Source organism: Hyperolius riggenbachi, chromosome 5, assembly GCF_040937935.1.
Source record: "Hyperolius riggenbachi isolate aHypRig1 chromosome 5, aHypRig1.pri, whole genome shotgun sequence".
Taxonomy (NCBI): Eukaryota; Metazoa; Chordata; class Amphibia; order Anura; family Hyperoliidae; genus Hyperolius; species Hyperolius riggenbachi.
Genome location: NC_090650.1, coordinates 110,371,622 through 110,387,369, shown reverse-complemented (window position 1 = coordinate 110,387,369; position 15,748 = coordinate 110,371,622). Strand labels below are relative to the sequence as shown.

General features: G+C 42.6%; 1 protein-coding gene across 2 annotated transcripts in view; it reads right to left on the bottom strand.

Annotated features, from left to right (window-relative positions):
* KAT2B (lysine acetyltransferase 2B) overlaps nucleotides 1-15,748 on the bottom strand; it is a 120,879-nt gene that overhangs the window by 16,870 nt on the left and 88,261 nt on the right. For both annotated transcript variants that reach the window (XM_068236125.1, XM_068236126.1), the window contains exons 11-14: nucleotides 13,000-13,126; nucleotides 6,435-6,545; nucleotides 3,639-3,782; nucleotides 373-487 (exon numbers count right to left, since the gene is read on the bottom strand). In XM_068236125.1, coding sequence (XP_068092226.1) covers nucleotides 373-487; nucleotides 3,639-3,782; nucleotides 6,435-6,545; nucleotides 13,000-13,126 — 497 coding nt within the window. The remainder of the gene's footprint in view (nucleotides 1-372; nucleotides 488-3,638; nucleotides 3,783-6,434; nucleotides 6,546-12,999; nucleotides 13,127-15,748) is intronic.

Genomic DNA, 15,748 nt, shown 5'->3' with positions numbered 1-15,748 from the left:
TTACGTTACCTTAGCTCCCTCACACACTTGACTTTAGTGTTTTTTTTCATTACTGGTTTTAGTAGTTAAGTGTACTTGCTTAGGAAGTTTAGCTGGTGGGGCCAGCACGGCTTAGTGTAGCTGGTGGGAGTCAGTGTAGCTGGGCAGTGTAGCATAGATAGAGATATTCCCTCCCCTGGTTTTTATCCTCTAAACCTGCACCCAGGTGTAATATATTTTTCCCCTGGTTTTTATCCTCTAAACCTGCATCTTATAGTCCAAAAATATGGTAATTAATGCAGCATCTTCTTCAAAAATATGGTTTTTATTTTCTGCTTTCGGCAGCAACACATATTCATGGCTTTATGGAGCATTCCCAAAAGCAATACTTACTAATTCCTGGGATGCTTTCAATAGGTATTAGCCGTACACCTTCCTTGAAGCAGGACAGTCCTGGGTACACTTTTCTTATCTGAGCTTGCTTTCTTTCTATCATCTTCTTGATAATCTGGAATTGAATGCAGATCTTTGTTAAAGCTCAGTACACACGTACGATAACGATCGTTCGAAAACGAACGATAACGACAATCAGACCGATAATCGTGCGTTCCAAATTTTCCAACAATCTTTTTTGGGACGATAACGACCGTTATCGTTCAATCCGACCGATCCAACTCGGCGGATTTTTTCGAAAGATAATCGTTCAATCGTTGCAGTGTGTACAAAGATCGTCCGATAATGATTATCTGTGGAGTAGTACGCATGTTCTTATTGCCTGTCATAACGTCACTCCCGTTTGCGCACGCATTTTTTTATCGTTCGTCGTTCAGTACTTTATACTTATATCGTTTACGTGTGTACACAATCGTTCGTTACGAACGATCTTTTCGGTCTAATTTGAATATCGTGTAAACGTAACAAATCGTTCGTGACGAACGATCTTTATCGGACGTGTATACGAACCTTTAGTATTCTTTTGTAGCCATAGCAATTATTTTTCTGCCACAAAGATGGAAAGATATTACAGTTCTGAGAACCAGACAGCCCAGTATTACGCATCAGTTTAACAAACGTCAATATAGAACACACATAGGCGCTAACATTTCCAAGAAGGTAAAATGTGCCATTTGCACGCAATATACTCAAAATGCAGTCAAAGCTTCGAAACAGAAATTGGTGGTGTAATTTTCTTAGCAGCTGATAACAGACAGTTTAAATAAAAGGTTTACATTATGGTTGTGCTATACCTGCAATCTGTAACAGGTGTGACTGGAGGATAGTAATTACTGTAGTAAATATGCTTTGGATACCGCTGCCAAGGAAAAAAAGTCTATTGACTGAAAATTTAGCCTATGATTTGCTCATATCAGAGTAATGCCTGGTATACATCATGCAATTTCCCATCAGATCGATGGGCCAAATCGATAATTTCGGTCCGGTCTGATTTCCAATGACTTTTCTGATCGATTCTGAACAGACGTGTTCGGAAAATTGATCAGAAAAAACCATCGTAAATGAGACTGATTTGACTCATCGAGCTGATGGAAAATTGTATGGTGTGTACCAGGCATAATGATAAAAGCAAAGTTAGAGGTCACACACATACTGTACATGCTAGCAGGTGTGTAACTTACAAATGCCTCCCCCCTGCCCCCTCCCCCGCATGCATGCATGCCTGTGTGGGTTGTAAAAAAAAAAAAAAAAAAAAGCAATCAACCCCCCCAAAAAACAAACTGACATGGTGCATTGTGTGCACTCCCAAACTGTCCTCCCCTGGCACCCCCAGGCTTTGCAGAGCAGCTGCAGCAGAGCTTCATACTTTACAAACAATGAATGTATGGATAAACGGTATCTCAGGTCTATAAGTACCTGCACATTGGCCGGTGCCTGGTCTCAGCTGGACTGCCTGTACAGCGCATAAGACATCAATAGTAGAAAAGAGACGGCACACCACTGGCTCTGCAAAATTTGCTGTGTATTGGCGAACAAACACTACATGTTACGGATCATTGATCCTTCATCAGGTGTATAACAGTGAAATGAGCTGTAGCTACCTCCAAAAGAGGAGGAAATCAAGAGAAATTGTTAAAACAACGTGAATCAAGGTGGATCCATAATTTGGATGTAGTGACTCCTAGAGGCATGAATGAAAGGCTGCCTCTAAAATGTTTTTTGTAACATATCTATACCAATAGTTTTTCACAATGTGCTACATAGGATGCGTTTTGTAGATAATAGGCTTGTTATTTATAACCCCATGTTTTTTCACAGGTGGTTCTGTGGCAGTCCTCGAGGGGAAGTGCCAGAAAGTACGGTCAGTTTTGATGGACATTTTCTTGGTAGCCAATTTGGAGTGCCATATGACCAGGTTGTTTTAATGGGACTTAAAGGGAACCTTAACTGCTGCGGAAAAATAAATTCACTTACCTGGGGGCTTTCCCAAGCCTCCTGCAGCCGTCCTGTGCCCGCGCCGGTCCTTCGGTGCCCTCCGGTCTCCCTCCGCCGCTGAGTTTCGATTTCGGACGACTGCCAGTCGTCCTGGGGCCTCTTCCGCATTCCTTGTCGTAAACTGCAGTAAAGCGCGTCCGCATGACGCCAAACGCGTCATCGCATGACGCCAAACGCGTCATGCGGACGCGCTTTACTGCAGTTTACGACCAGGAATGCGGAAGAGGCCCCAGGACGACTGGCAGTCGTCCGAAATCGAAACTTAGCGGCGGAGGGAGACCGGAGGGCACCGAAGGACCGGCGCGGGCACAGGACGGCTGCAGGAGGCTTGGGAAAGCCCCCAGGTAAGTGAATTTATTTTTCCGCAGCAGTTAAGGTTCCCTTTAATCATAATGAAATTATGTATTTGGGAGCAGGGGGTTAAATGTTTTGGTGGGTGGAGCTGATAAGGGTGTGGTGGTTCACACCTGATTGTGTATTTATATGAGGTTGTGCTCATTTCACTGTTGTTATACACCTGATGAAGGATCGATGATCCGTAACATGTAGTGTTTGTTCGCCAATACACAGCAAATTTTGCAGAGCCAGTGGTGTGCCGTCTCTTTTCTACTGTTGATGTCTTATGAGCTTCATACTTTACCTTATTCTGGTGACAGGACAGGTCTCCTTCACTCCTCTGTGTAGCTGCGCTGTGCAGCCTATTACCTTGCGGCTCCTGACACTGCATGTCATGAGACAGGCAAAAGAAGCTGCATAGGCTGCACAGTGCGGCTACACAGAGGCGTAAGGAAGACCTGTCCTATCGCCAAAATGAGGTAAAGTATGAAGCTTCGCTGTGGCGGTTTTTAAAAATCTGGGGGGCGCCGAAGGGGTGGGGCGGAGGGCTGCTGCCCTATGTCCTATGAAGCAACAGTGTGACCTGGAAATGAAGAGATTCCGCAATCACTGTAGCTGCGCACATTCTCTAGTCTGGAGGACTTGTGGATAAAGATGAGGCAGAACTGCTGGATACTTGTGAAAAGGGCAAAAATCAATAATACATTCTTATTTCATTTAGAGCATGCAACCATCCTTTAAAGAGTGTCATTTCATGGTATGAGAACATAGTGCTAACGTGCAAGCAAATCATTACACACTGGTTTCTTTTAGTATACAGGATGTTGTAATAAATCATTTATATGATTGATGTGAAAGCAGCGACAGCCATTTACCTCTTTCTGCTTCTTTATAATGACAGAAAATTCTGTGTACGGTATCCTGGGATTTAATTCACATCCCATTAGAGTGGCACCTTCATAGTCCTTGATGTAGCCAACATACCGAGCTTTAGGTACCTTAATGTCTTTAGAAAAACCCTACATCAGAAAAACAGAAACGTTATAAATACCTTGTTCTCACACTACAAAAGCTGATCAATCAAACCAATGATTAGCTCAAAATAACCAAATAGAATCAAATAGAGGGTTGGAATTTGGGCCGTCGTGGTTGAACAGGTGCGTGGTGGAAATTGTGAGCAATACCGGGATGAGCGACGAAACCCCCTGCGCTGTTCCCCTAGTGTATAAATATGCCCCATGTGTACATTTATACAATACTGTCCTAAGTCGCCCACCCTGCAGTGCCCATCTGTCTTCTGCAGGAAGATCCTCCGCTTGCGTCTTCACACACCGCTGGTGTATAGCACATAGGGTGTGTGAGGTCACATGCACCACGTGCTAAACGCTGGCGGTGTGTGAGGCGCAAACGGAGGAGCAGGAAGCAGAAGACAGATGGGCACTGCAGGGCGGGCGACATAGGACAGGTATTGTATAAATGCACACATGCACTATGAGGGCAATGGCAAGGCAGTGGATTTGGCAGATTCAGCCGATTAACGATAGATTTCATTCGACAATCAGCCTGCAGTGTATAGGCAGCCAACAGATCTCTCTCAAATCAGATTCAATCAGAGAGAGATCTGTCCCGTAGTCGAATCTTCCCATCATCGGTAGATGGGTAGCCTTACTCCCTTCTTTTCCATGAGTCATGGATCCTTGTTCAAGTTTTTTTTTTCCTAGGTGATATTTTCACACATCAATTATCAATAAAATGCGTTTTAATCCCCCAGCAAAAGAGAAAACACTCAGCATAATTTTGACAGTACTTGGGGTTGACAGTTTGACAGTGACTATGGGGTTAATGCACTATATAGTGGTAATACTGCTGTGGACAGACGGCGCATGGCAGTATTACCCTTACAATCAGCATTTAGTATTGCAATTGTAGAAGTAGAGACTGAAGATTTTAGTTAAAGCGGATCCGAGATGAAAAACTAACTATAACAAGTAACTTGTCTATATATCTTATCTAAAGTTTAGATAGTTTACACAGCAAATCTAGCTGCAAACAGCTTTAACAGAATATGATTATTTCTTCCTGTGATACAATGACAGCAGCCATGTTGTTTGTAAACATTACACAGGAGCAGGCTTATCTGCATCTTGAGCAAAAAAACCTAATCCCCCTTCTCCTCCCTCCTCCCCTCTGCCTCTGAAATCTCTGGCTAGTAATACCTCCCCCTCCTCCTGCCCAGACTGAGCTCCCATGAGCCCTTGCTACTGTCTGAAAGTGCCTTGGCTCTCTGAAAACCTGTGGGCGTGGCTTGTTTAGTTTATAGGGAATTAGTTTATAGGGAGTATTAAAACAAAAATAAAAAAGTATTTGGCTTGAGGGATGCCCTATAAACAATAGGAAATGAACACAATTATGCAATGAGTAAAAGTTCATCTCGGATCCACTTTAAAGTATACCTGACCCAAGGCAAAGCTACCCAAGGTTAGCACATAGGTAATCTTAATGCTGGATCCACATACCTCTGTACGTTGTCCGTTCCTTTCCTCCCTCCCCCCGGTTCTTGTAATCACACCTTGAAAACTTTGACTTTCAGCCAAAGTCAAATTTTCAGCCAAGAAGAGACAGGGTTGCCATAAAGTTCACTCCCATCACCCTCCCATTCCCTTGTCTTCCCCACCCCATTCCCCAGGGTAGGGAGGAGAAGGAAATGTGGGAGGGATCTGAGGGAACATGGAAGCAAGCCGGTCTCTTCCTGTTCGAAAATTTGATTTTAGCCAAAAAACTGATTTTACAAGCTGTGATTACAGAGATCGGGAAATGACAGGAACAGACATTGCACAGAGGTATGTGGATCCAACTTGAACAGCAATCTGTGCTAAGCTTATGCAGCTTGCCTAGGGTCACGTGTACTTAAAGTACTTCTAAGCTCGTGTTAAAGAATAATATCAGATTCCAATTATCTTTTTTTTTTTTTACAGAAGGCTTTAAAAAAAATGTCCCTAATACTGTGGAACCTTGGTCTGAAAGCTAAATTAATTTTCTGGAAACATGCTTGTAATCCAAAGCATTCTTATGTCAAAGTGAATTTCCCCATAATAATGGAAACTCAGAGGTTTAGTTCCTGGAAAAATATTTAATACAAATTACTCTACTGTATAAAGTAAAATGACTTGTGTGTGTAACAAGGAACTTATCCAATGACTTTTGAGGACTTCACAGAAATGTGACATTGTACAGTTCCTACACTCAATACAATCCAGCAGTGTCAGAGGTAGAAGAACCATTGGCCCAGCTGTGATGACATGGTTCGCATATACAGAACATATACACACATCTTGTGGTCCTAACTGCTTGTATATCAAGATGCTGCTTGCTTGTCAAGTCAAAATTTGATACAAGTTCTTGCTGGTTTTGCAAAGCCCTCTCAAGCCAAGGCGTAGAAGCTTTTTGCATTGCTCAAGCGGCAAGCCAGGCAAATGTCTTTGGTGGAAAAGTAAAGGACTGAATTGTCTCAAGATGTTTTCATTGTAGCAGTGTTATAAGATTGTTTTTTTATTTTGCTTTGAGAGGAATATGATACAATCCTCAGCTGTGAAATAAGAACACCGGAAAAGATGTATGCCTTCATACACATAGGTAGTGATAAAATGATAAATTAAGGCTGCTTTTTGTACCTGTTTCTTGAAATAGCCTATTGCATATTCGTCAGCATAGGTGAGGAAATTCAGCACATTATTCTTGATGTGATATTCCTTCAAATGATTCATTAAATGAGTGCCATAACCCTGCAAAATAAAACACACAGCAGTCAATAAGTCTGAGCTCTCACGGTACATACATCACATACCGGACTCTTTTCACTGTTGCAATACTTTGTTTCTGCTTTTTTCATTTCAAGTGGACGCATGAGCAACATGTAAAAATAAGCTTCTATCTTGAAAGATTTTACTGTTCAAATTACCTGATGAAAATCTGAAATATTCCACATAGATAACTAAGGCCAGATTTGTGTTTCAGGTACTTAAAAAAAACAAACAAAAGCAAAACCTCAGTTCGGGGCATACTACTGTACAGAAGCATCACTAGCCTACAGGTATGTAATGCATCTGTAGCTATTGAGGGGGAGGGGTGACGATGGAGAGGACAGTGCAGCGTCTTCCAGTACGTGGGGTGAAGAGGAGACCAATGTGCTTTGGGGTTGGATGGTCATCACTTTCACTATTGATCTGGTATACTGTATCTTAATACAATTTTGGGGGGGACACCTGTGCATACGCTAAATACCCTCTCCTGACAAAGTTGAGCCGAGATGAAAAACTAACTTGTCTATATATCTTAACTTTACACAGCAAACCTAGCTGCAAACCGCTTCAACTGTTTATGATCATTTATTCCTGTGATACAATAAGAGCGGCCATGTTCTGTTTGTCACATTACACACAAAACAAAAAAGTATTTGGCTTGAGGAATGCCCTATAAACTATACAAAAGGAAGACAATTATGCAATGAGTAAAAGTTTATCTCAGATCCATTTTAAACACTTCCACAGCTTAAAGGGAACCAAAGACGAAGCACCCTTGTGTATTTTACCATATATATCAGTAAGAACATTAAAGAAAACACTTACCATGCTCTCTGTTTCATCCTCACTGCTAAAAGTGTCTGTTTCAGCTGTGATAAGAATCCCGGACTGAGCATTCAGTCTGGCTTTGCAGGGAATAATTATAGCTGAGTAATTATAGCAGAGCCACAAGGGGGCAGGCTTGGGCTTGAAAAGACACCAGAGAAGACAGACTCAGCTATAATCTTTCCGTAGCAAAGCTAGACTGAGTGCTCAGTCGGGGATTCTTATCAGAGGTGATAACAGTAAGATTAAACAGAGAACAATGAAACAAAGAGCAGATTAGGTGTTTACTGTCATGTTCCCACTGATTTAGAAGGTAAAATACAAGAGGGTGCTTCATCTCTCTTTAAATATGTTGATAAAGAAGTTATTCAATGAGGGATACTCAGGTAAACATCTTTTATAAGGGGTTACATGCTGTAATATACTTCTGAGATACCTAAGTACAATTCAGGGATAACTTATACTGTAACAACTTTATTATGAAAGTACACTTGAGCAAAGTGCAAATGCTAGATTTTAATCACCCATGATTATTATTTTATTATTATTATTATTGACCAAGATGATCCTTTATGATTGTCTTAGGTACAAATGTAGCACAAGTAAAGATGTCCTCCTCATCATTTGTGAAGCCATCAGTGATCTTCTAGGTTAAAGGGCATCTGAAGTAAAAATAAACTTATGATATAATTCATTGTATATGTAGTACAGCTAAACATGAGTAGCACAGATAGGAGTCTCATATTGTTTCCAGTAAAGGGAGAGTTAATAAACTTCAGTTATCTATGCTTCTCTGAGCTCTCCAACCTAACTAGGGTTGGATACAGTGCTGTTTTCTGAAGCACTAATTTCAACCTGTCCTTCATGTTTCTTAAAGGTTTTACTGCCAGGAAGTTTAAATGATCATTAGCTCTGCTCTGTTTCATCATTTAAAATACAGAGTGTAATTTGTAAATTGCAAATATTAGCGAGTCCTGCAATGTTATAGAAAAACAACTATACTGTATAACTGAAAATAAAAATATGAGACTCTTCTTTGCTACTAATGTTCTATTAATTATTTGTCCTACACATACAATTCATTAGATCATATGTTTTTTCTCTTCAGTGTCACTTTAAATCATCATCTATCAACCACTATTATGAAGCTAGAATTGTCCCCCATAGCAGTGCACCTCCTGCCCCTCCCCTCCTCTCTATACAATATTACCATGTGTATACAGCAGTTTCTGAGACTCTCACCTAAAACAATAATTCATAGTTTCAGGCAACACCTATTTAGCCTCTAAATTGGGCCTTTATGCTTCAAAACAAACCAGAACTTAAAACAAACTGATGAAATAAGCAATTATATCTGTAGTCCTAGTCCTGCATAACACTAACCTGGAATCCCACAGACTTAGGCCTCTTTCAGATGGGCAGCTGCTAGCTACTCTCCTGTACAGGCCAGGTACTTGTTAGTGCTCAGTAATGAGACTAGACAGGCGGCCCCCTATGAAGTCACATCTGAGCCTGTGGTGTTACAACATGCTGCCATTCAGCTGCATTTTAACTGCACTCAAATGGCACTTATGGGCAGCAGACGGGAAACTGAGACCCTCAGCAAGCGTGCAGTTCAGTCGACCATTTGAAAGAGGCCTTATCTGGTGTGTAGAGCGGATCTGAGATGAAAAACTAACTATAGTGAGTAACTTATCTATCTATCTGTCTATCTATCTATCCATCTATCTATACAGGATCTTCTCAAAAAATTAGCATATTGTGATAAAGTTCATTATTTTTTGTAATGTACTGATAAACATTAGACTTTCATATATTTTAGATTCAAATACACACAACTGAAGTAGTTCAAGCCTTTTATTGTTTTAATATTGATGATTTTGGCATACAGCCCATGAAAACCCCAAATTCCTATCTTAAAAAATTAACATATTTCATCCGACCAATAAAAGAAAAGTGTATTTAAAACAAAAAAAGCCAACCTTCAAATAATTATGTTCAGTTATGCACTCAATACTTGGTTGGGAATCCTTTTGCAGAAATGATTGCTTCAATGCGGCGTGGCATGGAGGCAATCAGCCTGTGGCACTGATCAGGTGTTATGGAGGCCCAGGATGCTTCGATAGCGGCCAGTCATTTCTGCAAAAGGATTCCTGACCAAGTATTGAGTGCATAACTGAACATAATTATTTGAAGGTTGACTTTTTTTGTTTTAAAAACACTTTTCTTTTATTGGTCGGATGAAATATGCTAATTTTTTGAGATAGGAATTTTGGGTTTTCATGAGCTGTATGCCAAAATCATCAATATTAAAACAATAAAAGGCTTGAACTACTTCAGTTGTGTGTATTTGAATCTAAAATATATGAAAGTCTAATGTTTATCAGCACATTACAAAAAATAATGAACTTTATCACAATATACTAATTTTTTGAGAAGATCCTGTATATCTTATCTAAAGTTTAGATAGTTTACACAGTAAATCTTAAACAGTATATGATTATTTCTTCCTGTGATACAATGAGAGCAGCCATATTCTGCTTGTTGTCATTACACAGTCAAGCTGCTCTGCATCTCCTCCCCTCAGCCTGTGTAAACTGCACTCCCCTCTCCTTCCCATTGCCTACGAAATCTCAGCAGCTCCAGGCTGGTAGTGCCTCCTCCTCCTTCGGGAAAAGCCTCCTCCTCCCCAGTCTGAGCTCCCAAGAGCATTTGCTACATGGGATTGAGAATGCCTAGGCACTGGAGGAGCTGTGGGTGTGGCTTGTTTAGTTTATAGGGAATTAAGGCATTAAAACACAAAAAAAGGTATTTGGCTTGAGGAATGCCCTATAAAATATATGTAAGGGGCACAATTATGAAATGTGTAAAAGTTTATCTCGGATCATCTTTAACCACTTCCCAACTGAGGGGTTTTACCCCTTGACCACCAGAGCAATTTTCACCTTTCAGCGCTCCTTCCATTCATTCGTCTATAACTTTATCATTACTTATCACAATGAAATAAACTATAGCTTGTTTTTTTCGCCACCAATTAGGCTTTCTTTAGGGGGGACATTATGCCAAGAATTATTTTATTCTAAATGTGTTTTAATGGGAAAATTGAAAAATATTTTTTTTTCCTACATTTTTTCCTGTTTTCGGCCTTTATAGTTTTCAAATAATGCATGCTACTGTAATTAAAACCCATGACATGTATTTGCCCATTTGTCCCGGTTATAAAACCGTTTAAATTATGTCCCTATCACAATGTTTGGCGCCAATATTTTAATTGGAAATAAAGGTGCATTTTTTTCAGTTTTGCGTCCATCCCTAATTACAAGCCCATAGTTTATAAAGTAACAGTGTTATACCCTCTTGACATAAATATTTAAAAAGTTCAGTCCCTAAGGTAACTATTTATGTATTTTTTTTATTGTAATTTTTTTTTTTAACCACTTGAGGACCCAGCCTTTACCCCCCCTTAAGGACCAGCGCTGTTTTTTGTGATCTGTGCTGGGTGGGCTCTGCAGCCCCCAGCACAGATCAGGGTGCATGCTGAGCGATCAGATCGCCCCCATTTTTTCCCCCCTATGGGGATGATGTGCAGGGGGGGTCTGATCGCTCCTGCTGGCTGGCATGTTGCCAGGGGGCACCTCAAAGCCCCCCTCCGCGGCGAAATTCCCCCCCTCCCTCTCCTACCTATCCCCCCTGGTGATCAGGGCTGCACAGGACGCTACCCGTCCTGTGCAGCCTGTGACAGGATGTCCTCTGTCACATGGCGGCGATCCCGACCGCTGATTGGCCGAGGATCGCCGATCTGCCTTACGGCGCTGCTGCGCAACAGCGCTGTTCAATGTAAACAAAGGAGACAAACGTCTCCTGCGTTTACATTTAGTCTGCGAGCCGCGATCAGCTCCCGCTCCGTGATCTAACAGGAAACCTTCCTGATTAATTAGGGAGGCACCTGGCGTAAAACTAATTTATTTGTATGTAAAAAATGCTTCAGGGTGTAGTTTTACTATTTGGCCACAAGATGGCAACAGTAACTTTTTGTTTAATGCAACCTGCAAGCGTCCTTCCAAACGCTTGCAGGAAGTACTAGGAGGCTGAGAAAGTTTTTTTATTTTTTTCACAATGATCGCGCTGCTTAGCGGAGAAGCAGCGGATCATTGCGGGGCTTAGATCAAACGGGAATGGATTTTCCCGTTCATTGATCTCCGGGGGAGCGGCCGGCGGCGTGTTTACGAGCGGGAGTGCGCGCTAGAGCGAGCGGGAGCACGGGCAGCGGCGGAAGCGCGGAAAGTACGTGATAATAATTTTGCATTATAAATAAAAATCAATTTAAAGAAAACCTGTAATGAGAGAAACCTCCCCTAGGGGGTACTCACCTGGGGTGGGGGAAGCCTCCAGATCCTTTTGAGGCTTCCCCCATCCTCCTCGGTCCCACGGCGGCAGAGATAAAGCTCCCAGAACAGCGGGGATGTAAATATTTACCTTCCCGGCTCCAGCATCGTCTCTCTGCTTGGATATAGGCGGAAATAGCCGATCGCTATCAGCCCGCTCTACTGCGCAGGCGCAAATCTCCTACACAGTAGAGCGGACCCGACAGAGATCGGCTATTTTCACCTATCTCCGCGCGGAGAGCAGCAACAGCCTCCGCTGGAGCCAGGAAAGGTAAATAAATCAGTGCTTATCAGCACTTGTCAGGCTTGTTGAGGGAGGATTGCCAGACACTTCAGGGGAGCCAGCACTGGACTGCCTGCAGCTACTGCGGAGGGGGAAGCCTCATTGGGACCCTGAGTCTTCTCCCTCCCGAGGTGAGTACCCCCCAGAGGAACTTTTTTTGTTACAGGTTCTCTTCAAGCCACCAGCAAGCAAGAAAATACTCTAATTCTGACAGTACTTTTTTAACTACTTTTTTTTGCAGAGTGCAAACCTTATTTTAAACAGAAGATGAAAAAAAATTTCCTATAAAACTTGGGAGAAAAAGTGAATTAGGCCAGGCCCTAGAAGTTTAAAGTTGGTATTGCTTCAGTTGAAGGACAATAGTTTTTAATATTTTACAGCTCCCATCTAGAACTATTGACCCATATCTATCCCTGCCCTCAGATGTGTTTCTCTGCCATGCAAGAGTGTTATGGCTTGTAATTAGTGATTACTGAGACTTATGCTAAAATCTGGCTCAAGTCCCACTGTGTAATTTACAGCCCTAGATTCTTAAAGGATATCCAAGATGAATAAAATGGTAGTAAAAGAGGCCTTACATAGTTTCCTGCAGGTCTCCAGACACGGAATGTGATGTTTGTACACTTCTGCGACGCTCCGTTTGCCTGGAAACCAGTCCTTGTATAGGCCGTGACCAACAGGGAGTCGGCAACATTTGACTCGGATCTAGTTTTGCCTATTCATGCTTAGTCTTGTGAGTGACGCTGCCCAGGTCACACACCCAGCATCCTCGCTTTCGTGAACCAGACATTGTGGTAGAGAACCTGGAGACCTGCGGGAAACTATGTAAGGCCTCTTTTTCTACTATTTTATTCACCTCGGATATCCTTGAAGCGTTATACTGAGAAAATATAGAAAAAGCCACACAGCCGAGTTCTATGTAGGAAATAGGAGTAATGCTCACCTTCACTTGCTCATTTGAAGTCACGGCACAGAAGACTATTTCTGTGAATCCTTGACTTGGAAACATTCGAAAACAGATGCCTCCGATCACCCGTCCATCCTTGATTAGAGCAAGTGTTTTATGTTTCCTAAAAACAGAAATGTTCTGAGAAACACTCTTTTTAGACATAAAACATCAGTTGCTCAGACTGCATCACAATTCCTAAAACATAAGGGAAAATGAACTTTACTTAGTTATGCTGTCATTTATAGCTTCAGATGTTTGTTTACAAATTTGTACGAAGAATGCCGTTCACTAAATTTTTCTCTATATAAAAAGGGAAAGCCCGTTCATAGGGGGTATTAATGGGAGAAGGGGGGATTTTAATGTGCCAGCAGTTGCTGTGTTAGACAGGGACAATAATTTTAATGGATTGGGTATACAGCACTATAATGTAGTTTGATGGTACTGTATATTCAGAGAGAAAACACTCACAGCTGTTAATACCATTGATGGCCTCCTTTTCCAGAAGCTAAACTACAGTAGTCTCACCTTCAGCTTTCAACCTATAAGGGCTTGTTCACACTACATGCACACTGCGTGGTGACGTCAGCCGCGTCATACGCGGAAGAAGGAGCCCGACACTCGGCCCAGTGTCGCTGGCAGGCCGCCGGGCAGCCATTCAGGAGCGGGGCCTAGGAGAGGAGCCAGGACGCCGTCGTGGGACCTCCCGACCAGCACTGGGCTGCAGAAAGCCCCGGGTGAGTACTATTTTCCTTTTTAACTTGAGCTCGGAGTCCCTTTAAAAATAAGTACATTGTATTTTATTATTTTCCGGATCAAAGAGTTCACTTCCTGACTTGTGTAAAGGAAGTGAATTACCAAAACGCTTGGGAAAAAGGCGTTGGAAACGCTAACCACAGAAAACGCCCACCCAAGTGCTGGGAATTGGGAAATAAAAACGCCCCCAAAAAACCCTCCCCCACCGCAGATGGACACGCGAGTGGAACGCAAGGTGAACAAGGCCTAAGATACTTTTTTCTCCAATACAACCCCGAGTTAAAAAGGAGAAGACAGTTCTACAGCAAGATTTGTGCGTCTTTCTTTGAAGTTTATTTCGATCAGAGTAGAGTATGCATAGATGTGCCTCAGAAGCACTTGTATTCCAGGAAACAAGTAAGAAGTAAGTCTCAAAGGTATATCGGGCAGGTTTTAAATCCCCCCCCCCCCACACACACACACACACTTTTGGCCTAAAAAAAGGCTTCTGAAGTGGCCACTAGAGCTCCAAACTCACTGTAATTTGACCACAGTGAGCCTGGAGCTTTATTGGCCAGTTCAAAAGTTGTCAGGTAGATGCATGAATGCAAGCTGCAGCAAGGACACGTTCCAATGCGCACTGCATGGGGGGCCCTACTCTAAGTCTATCACCCACGGATAAGCCGACCCCCTACCTTACATCCAAAATTTGGAGGCCAAAGAAAGCCAACTTATCCGTGGTTATATAAGGCATTGTATTCACTATTTTTATGGAGCCAACTACTATTGAAGCACCTTGCCTAAATTCTTATATATGATGTGGATGTGTACAGCACTAAATCTCTATGAAATACAAAAATACAGCATTTTTTGGGCTTGAAATGATAATATAGAATATAATAGCATAGGAGCATGTCTGTAAACACTAGGTACTAAAAGAAGCAAGTGCTAATGCTATGCTATGCTATGCTGAGGCTACTAACCATGGAATATACAAAAAGCATAATCCATTTGTGATGTTCTATATGCATACCATGCCAGGATTGTGTAACTAAGACGGCTGGATTGAACTGCAACTGTCGGTCACTGCACATGCTGTGTGGTGAAAATTAGGTCTGTGTACCCTTTGACATGTATAAGGTGATGTTTGCTTGACAACTGCGACTCTGTAACATTAAAAAGATCCCCTGGGGGGTACTCACCTCGGGTGGGGGAAGCCTCCGGATCCTAATGAGGCTTCCCACGCCGTCCTCTGTCCCACGGGGGTCTCTCCGCAGCCCTCCGAACAGCCGGCGACTGTGCCGACTGTTAGTTTAATATTTACCTTTGCTGGCTCCAGCGGGGGGCGCTGTGGAGGCTTTCCGTTCCGAACTACACGGAAATACCCGATCTCAGTCGGGTCCGCTCTACTGCGCAGGCGCCGGAAACTTGCGCCTGCGCAGTAGAGCAGACCCGACGGCGATCGGGTATTTCCGTGTAGTTCGGAGCCGACAGCCGTCAGAGCGCCTGCGCTGGAGCCAGGAAGGTAAATAATGACGTCACCGCTGCCCGGACTCCACGGAGGGCTGCAGCGAGACCCCTGACGGATGGAGGACGGCGTGGGAAGCCTCATTAGGATCCGGAGGCTTCCCCCACCCGAGGTGAGTACCCCCCAGGGGATCTTTTTATGTTACAGATCCTCTTTAAGAATCCACTAAATGTCTAAGAACTCTTGGCAAATTAGAATCTGGAATTGCTGATTTATTGGTAGTGAAACAGTGATTGATCAGCTTTTACTGCCACACCCAGAGCTCTGTGGTTCAACACATGCACATGCAACAACTATCTATGGAATGAGTGGCGTGCATGGATGTATGAAGCGGGCATGAAAGCGGGGGTGTGCTGTACAATTTCAGAGGCTCCTATAGTGTTTTAATGGTTTTTATTATAGTGAATGTGATGCACTTCGCTGGCAAACTGTTTACAATAAAGACTTTTTGATATTTTGGCAAGCAAGGCCTGGTCTAACTCT